The sequence below is a fragment of the Oncorhynchus nerka genome, linkage group LG27, assembly GCF_034236695.1.
Source record: "Oncorhynchus nerka isolate Pitt River linkage group LG27, Oner_Uvic_2.0, whole genome shotgun sequence".
In the NCBI taxonomy this organism is placed as follows: Eukaryota; Metazoa; Chordata; class Actinopteri; order Salmoniformes; family Salmonidae; genus Oncorhynchus; species Oncorhynchus nerka.
This window is the reverse complement of record NC_088422.1, coordinates 66,705,342-66,719,746: the sequence shown is the minus strand read 5'-3', so window position 1 is coordinate 66,719,746 and position 14,405 is coordinate 66,705,342. Positions and strand designations below refer to the sequence as shown.

Genomic DNA, 14,405 nt, shown 5'->3' with positions numbered 1-14,405 from the left:
GAAAGAACAGGAACAAGACATAACATGACAATACATGACACTGTTTGCCCAGGTGTTATGTGATACATTTCTGCGATTCCTGTAATCTGGTTGCACTATATGGAATGCAAACACCATCCACTAAATATTTCCCCCCTTCTCCTGCCTGGCCTCCTGGAAGTCTTTGTATTGCATTTTAACACAACTGGGAAATGACTCATGGGTATAAAGTGCAAAGTGGGATTGGAATGTTTGCTTGTTAGGATTACAAGCCAGTCTTATTCCAGCCTTCTCCATGTGTCCTTCCAAAAGTTAATTATCTTTAGTTGACATAGTCACAGGGGGAGATCCAGGATTCCAAGGCGAGTGAAAGGGCCCTCCAGTCCAGACAGCTCTAGGCCCAGTGTCTCCCTGTCTGTCCCACTCTCACGGAGAGATAACAATCTCAAGGCTACCATCTATAAATAAACGTCTGTCGTGGGAAGAAATTATAGCCATATTTGAAACCCCCATGCACTGAACACCTGCCTCAAAACCCCTGCCCATAGACACATACACACATACACACAAACACACACACGCACAAACACACTCATACACACCACATACAGAGGGTGTTTTGCAGAGAGCTGCCCTCTCAGGATACTCAGTGTGCAGCCCTTTCAATTCCTCTGGGTTTACAGATTCCCTGTGTAGTCGGTGCAGATTCCCCTTAGAGAATCACATCGTGTAGATTTTAGCCTGGGGAAACACACTGTTCCTCACCTGAGAGGAGCTGTTTACCATCTTCAACTGCTATGGAAAGAATGACTTCTTTCATTTGTCACCTCCTCCATTGGAAAGTACCCGTCTGCCTTTCCCTCCGTTCAATCTTTAATGACTACGCCAGTAAAAAGTTGTAACTATGTTAAAACAGGGAGCATGAGGTAAGGAGACTAGGTTATTATTTATACAGTCTGAGTCCTACTGACTGAACCAGCTCCAGCTCTTACCACACCTGCACTACATTCACCAAAACAAACACTGACAAAATTCTTAGTGTCTGGAATCTGGAATGTGACTTTCGGTAAAAATTGCAAGAAAAGGTGATTCATTTCAATAATTAGGATTAGGATACATTTAAGTGCATGTGAGATGAATAGGTTGACAAAGCACCCCAGCTTTTCAGCCATTAGGCGCTGTGTTCACAGTTCAGATGACGTCTTTCATAGGAAATCTAACTTGGCTGAAATACGAGGCCATTACTGTATCTGGGAATCGAGATGCAATATGTTTTACATTTACCATGCTGCCATTTATTCCAAACAGCAGGAGACTGAATAAGACAGAGGATGTCTTCTTATTCACAGTTGAACACTGTTTCTAATGCATATTTAAAGGAATCCTCCATGTATGTCAATTGTATTCTCAACCTTACAGTGTAGCGGTATCTGTCGGATTTGTCTGAGTAACACAGTGTTAACAGTTCGTATGGAAAGGATATTCACAACATGCTGGTCCGCAGAGGGCAACTGTAAACAGCCAGCCCTCTCAGGTCACTGTCTGACACTTGGCATTGGTCCACATCCCAGCTACAAGATGGTAAAAGGCTATTAGAGTAAATGATTTCAGATGGACCAGCACCAGCAGTGCACTGAGCCATGGAGCGGTGCAACTCATTTCACATTCTGAGGATATGATTTGTTCTCATGGGTAACCAGGCTAGCAGTGGCAAAACGCAGCATTCCTACACAGTCAAAGCTGTGTAAACACGTTCACACACACACACACAAACAGATGCTCAATCCTTCACTTATCGTGCGGTAGTGATTAAAACTTTCCAAATTGATAGAAAGTAATTAACGAGACCTCATACATCAATCGATTGTTAATGTCTTGCTTCATCAGTGAATGGTTGTAGGTATTAATTACATTCTAGTCTCCTTTGGTACGTTGTGATATGCTCAGTCAAGCTGCACCGAGTTGAAGTGTTGACAGGTGAGGGCAATGGGCTGTTCAAATAAACAAGCACACCTAATTTAAAGACTTTGGATGGTGGCCTGCAGTAAACAGTTTGCTTTGTGTTGGTTTACTGATTATCATGTAATTATACTTTATGCAAATTGAGCATGCCTCTAGTATTGGCTGTTGTACCTGTCATTAACTGAATTTATAAATGTTCAAATTAGACTCTCCGTTGTTCCCCTGCTGACCACCCTGTGCCATGCCTCCTCTCTCTCCTGCACTACACACAGACGCTTTTTACCTGTCACAAATTAATTTGACGTCTGGATGAAAAGTGTGCCCAAAGTAAACTGCCTGCTACTCAGGCCCAGAAGCTAGGATATGCATATTATAAATATATATATATATATATATATATATATATATATATATATATATATATATATATATATATATATATATAGATAGATAGATAGATAGATAGATAGATAGATAGATAGATAGATAGATAGATAGATAGATAGATAGATAGACAGATGTAGATTTGGATAGAAAACACTCTAAAGTTTCTAAAACTGTTAAAATAATGTCTGTGAGTATAACAGAACTGAAATGGCAGGCAAAACCCGAGGACAAACCATCCACCAAAAAAAAGAATTCAGCATAACACTGATTTCAATGGCTGGCACTTTCATTATCGGGCGAAATCCTCCCTGATTGCAGTTCCTAGGGTTTCCACTAGATGTCAACAGTCTTGAGAAAGAGTTTCAGGCAGTTTTTTTTAAAGACCCATTTTGGCTGTATTGTTTCCAAGCGCGTGGAGGAAAACACATTCTTTGTTATTTATCTCCGGTAATGAACATACTATTCTCCGTCTTAAATTTGATTGTTTATTTGCGTATTAGGGTACAAAAGGTTTGATTATAAACGTTGATTAACTTGTTTGGATAAGTTTATTGGTAACGTTTGGGATTCATTTTGTATGCATTTTGATGGAGGGAAACTGGGTTGATTATTGACTGAAGCGCGCCAGCTAAACTGAGTTTTTATGGATTTAAAGAAGGACTTTATCAAACAAAAGGACCATTTGTAATGTAACTGAGACCTTTTGGAGTGCCAAAAAATCTAATCAAATGTTATTTGTCACATACACATGGTTAGCAGATGTTAATGCGAGAGTAGCGAAATGCTTGTGCTTCTAGTTCCGACAATGCAGTAATAAACCAACGAGTAATCTAACCTAACACTTTCACAACAACGACCTTAAACACACAAGTGTAAAGGGATGAAGAATATGTACATAAAGATATATGAATGAGTGATGGTACAGAACGGCGTAGGCAAGATGCAGTAGATGGTATCGAGTACTGTATATACATATGAGATGAGTAATGTAGAGTATGTAAACATATAAAAGTGACATTGTTTAAAGTGGCTAGTGATACATGTATTTCATAAAGATGGCAAGATGCCGTAGATGGTATAGAGTACAGTATATACATATGAGATGAATAATGTAGGGTATGTAAACATTATATAAAGTAGCATTGTTTAAAGTGGCTAGTGATACATTTTTACATCCATTTTTCCATTATTAAAGTGGCTGGAGTTGAGTCATAATGTTGGCAGCAGCCACTCAATGTTAGTGGTGGCTGTTTAACAGTCGGATGGCCTTGAGATAGAAGTTGTTTTTCAGTCTCCCGGTCCCTGCTTTGATGCACCTGTACTGACCTCGCCTTCTGGATGATAGCGGGGTGAACAGGCAGTGGCTCGGGTGGTTGCTGTCCTTGATGATCTTTATGGCCTTCCTGTGACATCAGGTGGTGTAGGTGTCCTGGAGGGCAGGTAGTTTGCCCCCAGTGATGCGTTGTGCAGACCTCACTACCCTCTGGAGAGAGCCTTACGGTTGTGGGCAGATCAGTTGCCATACCAGGCGGTGATACAGCCCGACAGGATGCTCTATATTGTGCATCTGTAAAAGTTTGTGAGTGCTTTTGGTGACAAGCCAAATTTCTTCAGCCTCCTCCTCTTCACCACGCTGTCTGTGTGGGTGGACCAATTCAGTTAGTCCGTGATGTGTACGCCGAGGAACTTCAAACTTACTACCCTCTCCACTACTGTCCCGTCGATGTGGATAGGAGGGTGCTCCCTCTGCTGTTTCCCGAAGTCCACGATCATCTCCTTTGTTTTGTTGACGTTGAGTGTGAGGTTATTTTCCTAACACCACACTCCGAGGGCCCTCACCTCCTCCCTGTAGGCCATCTTGTCGTTGTTGGTAATCAAGCCTACCACTGTAGTGTCGTCTGCAAACTTGATGACTGAGTTGGAGGCGTGCATGGCCACGCAGTCTTGGGTAAACAGGGAGTACAGGAGAGGGCTCAGAACGCACCCTTGTGGGGCCCCAGTGTTGAGGATCAGCAGGGTGGAGATGTTGTTACCTACCCTCACCACCTGGGGGCGGCCCGTCATGAAGTCCAGTACCCAGTTGCACAGGGTGGGGTCGAGACCCAGGGTCTTGAGCTTGATGACGAGTTTGGAGGGTACTATGGTGTTAAACGCTGAGCTGTAGTCGATGAACAGCATTCTCACATAGGTATTCCTCTTGTCCAGATGGGTTAGGGCAGTGTGCAGTGTGGTTGAGATTGCATTGTCTGTGGACCTATTGGGGCGGTAAGCAAATTGGAGTGGGTCTAGGGTGTCAGGTTAGGGTGGTGGTGATATGGTCCTTGACTAGTCTCTCAAAGCACTTCATGATGACGGAAGTGAGTGCTACGGGGCAGTAGTCGTTTAGCTCAGTTACCTTAGCTTTCTTGGAAACAGGAACAATGGTGGCCCTCTTGAAGCATGTGGGAACAGCAGACTGGGATAAGGCTGGATTGAATATGTCCATAAACACATGCTCTGAGGACACGGCTGGGGATGCCGTCTGGGCCTGCAGCCTTGCGAGGGTCAACACGTTTAAATGTTTTACTCACGTCGACTGCAGTGAAGGGGAGTCCGCAGGTTTTGGTAGCGGGCCGTGTCAGTGGCACTGTATTGTCTTCAAAGCGAGCAAAGAAGTTGTTTAGTCTGTCTGGGAGCAAGACGTCCTGGTCCGCGACGGGGCTGGTTTGCTTTTTGTAATCCGTGATTGGCTGTAGACCCTGCCACATACCTCTAGTGTCTGAGCCGTTGAATTGCGACTCTACTTTGTCTCTTTACTGACGCTTAGCTTGTTTGATTGCCTTGTGGAGGGACTTGCTACACTGTTTGTATTCGGTCATGTTTCCGGTCACCTTGCCCTGGTTAAAAGCACTTTCAGTTTCGCGCGAATGCTGCCATCAATCCACGGTTTCTGGTTTGGGAATGTTTTAATAGTTGCTGTGGGTACAACAGCGCCGATGCACTTGCTAATAAACTCCCTCACCGAATCAGCATATTCGTCAATGTTGTTGTTTGAAGCAATGCGGAACATATCCCAATCCACCTGATTGAAGCAATCTTGAAGATCTTCAAAGGTAAGGCATATATTATATCGCTATTTCTGACTTTCGTGTCGCAACTGCCTGGTTGGAAAATTATTTGTCATGCATTTGTATGCGAGGTGCTGTCCTCAGATAATCGCATGATTTGCTTTCACCGTAAAGCCTTTTTGAAATCTCACACCTTGGCTGGATTAACAAGAAGTTAAACTTTATTTTGATGTATTGCACTTGTGATTTTATGAAAGTTAAATATTTATAATACTGTGTTTTGAATTTGGCGCTCTGTAATTTCACCGGATGTTGGCCAGGTGGGACGCTACCGTCCCACGTACCCTAGAGAGGATTAATAAGGTAAAAGTGGACGTTTACTCCCCTTTTTTTGCACTACCGGCCACCTATTTGCCCTTCTGTCTACCCACAGACACTACCACAGCATGGATGAGTTCAGCCACTATGACCTGCTGGAGGTCACCACAGGAAGGAAGGTGGCTGAGGGACACAAGGCCAGCTTCTGTCTGGAGGACACCACCTGTGACTTTGGTCACCTGAAGCGTTATGCCTGCACATCTCACACTCAGGTAGATACACCAACACATATCTCACTAAGGTAGATTTGCCAATACATTTGCCATGGCATCATTCATTTGTCTGACGGCAAGTCGGTGTCATGGTCTTGCACTAGGTACTGCAACAATATATCATCATCTGAGATTTCAGCGAGCAACGACAACATGTCTCTTGCTTAACAGTTCTTCCACCCCACTCAGTCTTTCTATGAGTCAGAGATGGTGCAGAGGCACGTCTCTCTGGTGCTGAGCTATAAGCATAGACTGTTGAAGTTCAACACGAATAACTCTCCTCTATGTTCCCCCAGGGTCTGAGTCCGGGCTGCTACGATACGTACAACGCTGATATTGATTGCCAGTGGATCGATATAACAGACATCCAACCTGGGAACTACATACTAAAGGTGAGACTAAGAGCAGAGGAAAGTTCTGATGGTAATCTTGGTAATCTTCCAGGAAGGCGACATTCCAAAGGCAACATTCCATTGGAAAAGGTTACTGGAAAAATGTATCGGAAAGTTTTACATTTGGAAAGTTGTCTAAAGCTATAAAACATTACGTTTCCTAGACTGTTTCCTAGACTGTGGCTCATACCGATCTACTAGTTTTGACTGCCATTCAGTCCCATTGCTCTCTGCCTGTCTGTGTTGACCTCAAGTGTTTCAATGTGGGACAAATCCTAACTTGGGTTGCATGTAGTGGACAGTAATATTTGACATGTCAATATACAGTATATACAATATTATAAATACCTCACATGCGACTCGTAAGAAGACTAAACAATTAGCCTATTAAAATGTTTCTCTGACTCCATAAAGATAATTAAGATCTACAAGCAAGCATTAGGCAATGAGTTGACGTTGACTAGCAAAAATTGGTCTGAGAATTGTCTATATCAAAGGTAGGTATTTAACTAACATTGTACAATGACTGGATTCACCTACAAGCCATAAAGCTTAAGATACAAAGCATTAACAAGCATTACAAGGCATTATTCTAAGTATATACAGTAGATTATGAGATGAATTTACAGGACAAAGCATGAAAACAAATGTGTTTACTAGTCCAGAGGCCTGGAAGCCTAAGAAATTGGAACGGATCCTACAACCTTCCTCTAAATCAAATGTACTTTGTCGCATGCTCTGAATACAACAGGTGTAGACCTTACCATGAAATGCTTACTTACAAGCCCTCAACCAACAATGAAGCTCAAGAAATAAAGTTAAGAAAATATTTAAATAAACTAAAGTTTAAAAGAAAATGTAATAAAGAAATAACACAAGAAAATGATATAACAATAACGAGACTATATACAGGGTGTACCGAGTCAATGTGTGGGGGTACAGGATAGTTGAGGTCATTTGTAACATGTCTACGCATAGATAATAAACAGAGAGTAGCAGCAGTGTAAAAACAAAGGTGGGGGGGGTCAATGTAAATTGTCCGGGTGGCTATTTGATTAATTGTTCAGCGGTCTTATGGCCTGGGGGTAGAAGCTGTTAAGGAGCCTTTTGGTCCTAGACTTGGCGCTTCGGTTCCTGCTTGCCGTGCAGTAGCAGAGAGAACATTCTATGACTTGGGTGACTGGAGTCTTTGACCATTTTTGGGGCATGGACTGGATACAGGATGAGAGAGAGATCAAAGGCATTTCATTCCATTTATAACATCTGAAGGTGTAGCCGTTCAACCCAAAACCAACCACCATTGAGCAATCAAATGATACCAAGTTGGCAGTAACCTAAACACTCCCAGGCCCAATCTCCACAGGGTGTCACAGCACTTAAAAGCTTGATGGGAGGAGACCAATGTAAATAAGACAGACTTCCTGAGAGGAACATCAAATATTTTTGCATATAGTAATTCAGAGTTCACCCTATACAGACACAAGTAACTACAGAGATCATACATACATATAGATAGCATCAGAGTTATCCTCAGTGAACAGTAACCACAGAGATAATACATATATATATAGATAGCATCAGAGTTATCCTCAGTGAACAGTAACCACAGAGATAATACATATATATATATAGATAGCATCAGAGTTATCCTCAGTGAACAGTAACCACAGAGATAATACATATATATAGATAGCATCAGAGTTATCCTCAGTGAACAGTAACCACAGAGATCATACATACATATAGATAGCATCAGAGTTATCCTCAGTGAACAGTAACCACAGAGATAATACATATATATAGATAGCATCAGAGTTATCCTCAGTGAACAGTAACCACAGAGATAATACATATATATATAGATAGCATCAGAGTTATCCTCAGTGAACAGTAACCACAGAGATAATACATATATATATAGATAGCATCAGAGTTATCCTCAGTGAACAGTAACCACAGAGATAATACATATATATATAGATAGCATCAGAGTTATCCTCAGTGAACAGTAACCACAGAGATAATACATATATATATATAGATAGCATCAGAGTTATCCTCAGTGAACAGTAACCACAGAGATAATACATATATATATATAGATAGCATCAGAGTTATCCTCAGTGAACAGTAACCACAGAGATAATACATATATACATATAGATAGCATCAGAGTTATCCTCAGTGAACAGTAACCACAGAGATAATACATATATATATAGATAGCATCAGAGTTATCCTCAGTGAACAGTAACCACAGAGATAATACATATATATATAGATAGCATCAGAGTTATCCTCAGTGAACAGTAACCACAGAGATAATACATATATATATATAGATAGCATCAGAGTTATCCTCAGTGAACAGTAACCACAGAGATAATACATATATATATATAGATAGCATCAGAGTTATCCTCAGTGAACAGTAACCACAGAGATAATACATATATATATATAGATAGCATCAGAGTTATCCTCAGTGAACAGTAACCACAGAGATAATACATATATATATATAGATAGCATCAGAGTTATCCTCAGTGAACAGTAACCACAGAGATAATACATATATATATAGATAGCATCAGAGTTATCCTCAGTGAACAGTAACCACAGAGATAATACATATATATATATAGATAGCATCAGAGTTATCCTCAGTGAACAGTAACCACAGAGATAATACATATATATATAGATAGCATCAGAGTTATCCTCAGTGAACAGTAACCACAGAGATAATACATATATATATATATAGATAGCATCAGAGTTATCCTCAGTGAACAAGTTTCAGATAGAAACCATATTTGGATACTATAGAGATAGCAGAGATACAACAAAGGTCAATTCCAAAGGACTAGTCAGCCCTTCCCCCTCTGAGGGGCCAAAATTCTTGGCCCCTCAGAAGGGGAAGGGCTGACTAATCCTTGGGCATTGTCCTTTGTTCCTGGACCATTTGCCATGCAACTCCAGGTGTCAGAGAGCACATAAATGAGCCTAGAGCACACATATGAAGCTATCTTAGTTCCTCATCAATTCTCCATTGATATCAACAGATAATTTAAGCAGCACTTCAAATGTTTTATTTACACATACAGTATCTCAAATCAAGATTCTCCCACCAGTCTCTGCCCAGAATTCCAAATCAAATCAAATCAAATCAAATGTTATTTGTCACATACACATGGTTAACAGATGTTAATGCGAGTGTAGCGAAATGCTTGTGCTTTTAGTTCCGACAATGCAGTAATAACCAACGAGTAATCTAACCTATCAATTCCACAACTACTACCTTATACACAAGTGTAAAGGGATAAAGAATATGTACATAAAGATATATGAATGAGTGATGGTACAGAACGGCATAGGCAAGATGCAGTAGATGGTATTGAGTACAGTATATACATATGAGATGAGTAATGTAGGGTATGTAAACAAAGTGGCATAGTTTAAAGTGGCTAGTGATACATGTATTACATAAAGATGCAGTAGATGATATAGAGTACAGTATATACATATACATATGAGAGGAGTAATGCAGGGTATGTAAACATTATATTAAGTGGCATTGTTTAAAGTGGCTAGTGATACATTTTTTACATCAATTTCAATCAATTTCCATTATTAAAGTGGCTGGAGTCGAGTCATAATGTTGGCAGCAGCCACTCAATGTTAGTGGTGGCTGTTTAACAGTCTGATGGCCTTGAGATAGAAGCTGTTTTTCAGTCTCTCGGTCCCTGCTTTGATGCACCTGTACTGACCTCGCCTTCTGGATGATAGCGGGAAGAACAGGCAGTGGCTCGGGTGGTTGTTGTCCTTGATGATCTGTATGGCCTTCCTGTGACATCGGGTGGTGTAGGTGTCCTGGAGGGCAGGTTGTTTGCCCCCGGTGATGCGTTGTGCAGACCTCACTACGCTCTGGAGAGCCTTACGGTTGTGGGCGGAGCAGTTGCCGTACCAGGCGGTGATACAGCCCGACAGGATGCTCTCGATTGTGCATCTGTAGAAGTTTGTGAGTGCTTTTGGTGACAAGCCAAATTTCTTCAGCTTCTTGAGGTTGAAGAGGCGCTGCTGCACCTTCTTCACAACGCTGTCTGTGTGGGTGGACCAATTCAGTTTGTCCGTGATGTGTACGCCGAGGAACTTAAAATTTACTACCCTCTCCACCCACTACTGTCCCGTCGATGTGGATAGGAGGGTGCTCCCTCTGCTGTTTCCTGAAGTCCACAATCATCTCCTTTGTTTTGCTGATGAAAGTACTGTGTAAGTTATTGTTTTATTCCTACCTGCCTAGCTGTAGTGGTATCCTCTTGTGTCCTCCTCTGCCTCTCAGCTCCAGGTCAACCCCAAGTACCTTATCTTGGAGTCCGACTTCACCAACAACGTGGTGAGGTGCAATATCCACTACACGGGACGCTTCGTCACAACAACCAACTGCAAGATATCTCAGTGAGTACGGCAACATCTCTTTTATGACACTAGTCAAAAGACAAGCTCTCATTATTATGCCAAACTACCTGTTAGAACTGTTTTTTAGCGAATTACCTAATGATTCTGTGAATCATGTTCATCAATGTCACCAAGATGAATGAATACTGACAGTTTTATACTGCCTCTCATAAGGAGCAGTAAGGCTATTGGGACTTTCAATGGGTTGATTAGGAAGTGTATTTTTACACTCCGAATTACTGATAAATCCTTTTTATGAAAGTGACTCAGCTTTAGAGCATACTTTATCTGAGCAATGACAATGTACAGGTGAGGTGATAAATCACCTCTAGTTCTATGGAGTATATATGGAGTACACAGATAATTAAATGGCGCTAAAGCATTCAGAAAACCATGTCACCCTATATGAGACAACAGTGATATGTGAAGTTTTATTTGACATTGGAACAATATAGAAACATATAATGACAGTATATACCCTCTAGGTATGTCCTAGTTGCGAATAACTAACAACAAACATTCAATTTTGTTTTTTTATTGTTTAATTTCAGTTTTCGTTTTTGTGTTAGGGACAGAAAGCATGTTGAGCCATTTGTATTGTAAGGTTTTTGGGGCTGATTGATCAGGTTTAAATTATAAACTCCATCTCAAGTGCTGAGACTGGTACTAAAAAATATGGTGGAAGGAAACTCTCTCTCACCCATGTTTACACCAATCCAATGCTTTTTAACTTTAGTGGTACATATAAGACAAACAGGAGCAGACTGGGACCAGAAATCAGCCCTGATAAACCAGACATTATTTTCACTTGAGGCCCCCTCACCAGCCCATTTTATTTATTTAAGGCCCCCATTATTAGCCAGATAATGATGATTTTGTGCAACAACAATAAAGTTAGACAGGCCCACTGGGCTAAAAATGCACCTGGCCCATCTGACATTTCGACCAGTCCGTTCCTAAAGGCGAATGAAGTTGGCTACTTAGCCAATTTCTTTCCTTGTTAGCTAGTGATAGCTAGTGACAGTGATGCACAAACTAGGCCTATTTTAAACTTACCCATCTCCTGGCAGCATTTCAGTAGCTTTAAAACACTTCAAACGCATGAAAACCCCATTCGATTTCTGTCCAAAGTTTAGGGGACAAAATGAAACAACATACAGTAATTCATGATTGTTTTATTTCATTTGAGTTTGTTTTGGAGTCAAAGATAATAGTTGTAGTTTTTCAAACGGGTTTATTCATTATTTCATTTCAGTTTCTAAATAGTCTTTTCATGATTGTTTTAGCTTCAATTTAAGTTTACTGTAATAACGTTGCCTCGGTCTACAGAAAGGGCCTTCAATAAGAATGTGTGGACAGGTACACTAACCTCTCTGTCTCTCTGTGTTATCAACACCCACCTCATTGTGTTGTTTGTTCTGTGTCCTTCCTGAAGGTCCTGATCGGACGTGGGAAGGGTGAGTCCTCCAGGACAGTGCCGTTCCATTGAAATGTGAATGGAATTCATTTTGTTATTGTTGTTGCTGTTGTTTTGTTTGTGCTGTTTTTGGTTTCCTGGGCCCAGAGTGAACAAGGGTTCCAGTGGCACTGAAGAAAACATGGGGATATTTACACAAGCACTCAAACTGAAAACCCATACCAAACTCATCACTCCAGTCTCCCACCGTCTCCATTGTTGTTTTCCTTCTATATTATCGATAACCTTCTCTCCCAGACCAACCCCACTGCTCTTATTTCTACTCTGACAGCCTTAATGAGGCTTTTGTCCATGAAATAGTAAACATCTTGGACATTGTGAATACGTTGCTCACAGCTGTGAGCAGAGTGGCTCGGTTTAGTTTTAAATAAGGTGTGAAATGGAGCTGGTGCTGATATTAGTGGTCCCAGACGAGTCTGGGCTCAACTGCAGTTCAACTCATTTAAAAAAATGGTGCATTCATCCACGCTGTCTGGGAGGGTGACATGGCAGCCCAGTCAGTGACTCACTAGGACCATTATAGTGTTGTTGTTTTTCTTCTTCTCTCAGCCTCTTTGTGCCAGGTTGAAACATTGTGATTCTCTGAGCACATTTGCATAGTGTGATATTATGGAGAGACGACAGAGAGCGGAGAAGCCAGGTCTTGTTTGTTTGCACGCGTTCGTCTCCATCAAGTAGTCCCTCAACATAAAGAGGCTGTCAGAACCTAGAGCGTTACCGCCTCTAAATACCGTCAAAGTCAGTTTTCCTCCTCGTCCTTCATTTTTGTATTTGTCTCACAGGAAAACATAAAGCTTAGTTGGCAGTTTAGTTGCCATTTATTTTCAAGGAGGTGCTTTTCAGAATGAAACTTACATTGGATTTGTCTTTTTCAACTACCAACACTGGTCAGATGCCAAATAGGTTATCTGTAGCTTTGTAAGAAGAATGTACATGACAATTAACCCACTGATGCATGGTTTTAGCTATGGAGAACTGTACTTGCTTTAATTGATTGTATTTTGATTCTTCTCTTCTTTAACGAAAGGGTCTTTAGTACTGTGTTTAAATTGTTGCTGTATTTGTGAAATTCCAGGAACTCATATATAGTTTTTTAATGCAAATCCAGATCATGCATTTGATTTGTTCAAATTGAGTGTGTTGCGGCAGAGAGTGACTGTAAAGAAGAAACTAATGTGGTAAAAACCTATCGTTGTGATGCATTACACTAGTAGGTTTAGCTTGGCATTACAGACAGACAGAGTGCCGAAATGCCGCCTCTACCTACCTCTAAAAGAGTGAGCTATTGTTTTGAGTTGAGTATACGGTTTCTATTACACATCCCTGTGATGACGGCCCACTATGGCCTCCCACGCAAACTCCATTGCAACACACACCTACAGTAAAACACTTAAGAGAAAGGATTTAGAAACATGAACAAATGCAAAACAGGTCTAGTCTTGTATGCTGTTTATATACCATATTACCATCATTTTAAGATTGTACATAGTAGTCTATCAGTGCTATCATTGACCAACACTTCTTTGTATTCTGGTTGCTCTTGATATTGTATTTTTACCAAGACAGGTGGAAAGTATAATTAGGAGATTCTATTCAATCAATGGAATGACACTATTAGACTTGTGGATTATAGCAGGTATTATTAAATATATGAGTATATGTTGATTTGCTTGAGTTCTTCTGTTCTTGAACACCTGTCAAAAATGACATACCTAATAAAGACGTACATTTACACCTCTCTCTATAAGGTGTTTGGACTGACATGTGACGGTTGTTTACAGGCTGTAGTTACCGATGTGGTTTCTGTCACTGTGTTAAAAAATCTAAAAAGATCTTGCATTTTGTGGGATAATAACACAATAATGGATCAAAAATGTATTCAAGGTTTCTGGACATCTGCATGCACGAGACATAAACATTAGACCAAACTTCAAATGCTGGAAAGTACTTAAAGTTCCAGTTTCATATGTGTATCTCATGTTAGGATTTGGACATACATCCATTTTGTTATGGGGCCTTCATTTTATTCTTCCTCTTGTGTGTGAATAAGAATTCCATGGTCAGTTTGGGATTACACTGCTCCGAAGTGTTCACATAATAGGCCACACATCCA

The 14,405-nt window shown here is 40.8% G+C and overlaps 1 protein-coding gene across 1 annotated transcript in view; it reads left to right on the top strand.

Annotated features, from left to right (window-relative positions):
• Positions 1 to 14,026, top strand: part of LOC115112183 (lysyl oxidase homolog 1-like) — a 39,366-nt gene extending 25,340 nt beyond the window's left edge. The window contains exons 4-7 of the mRNA XM_029639045.2: positions 5,809 to 5,965; positions 6,262 to 6,357; positions 10,700 to 10,815; positions 12,251 to 14,026. Coding sequence (XP_029494905.2) covers positions 5,809 to 5,965; positions 6,262 to 6,357; positions 10,700 to 10,815; positions 12,251 to 12,257 — 376 coding nt within the window. The 3' untranslated portion in view covers positions 12,258 to 14,026. The remainder of the gene's footprint in view (positions 1 to 5,808; positions 5,966 to 6,261; positions 6,358 to 10,699; positions 10,816 to 12,250) is intronic.
• The last annotated feature ends 379 nt before the right edge of the window (positions 14,027 to 14,405 follow it).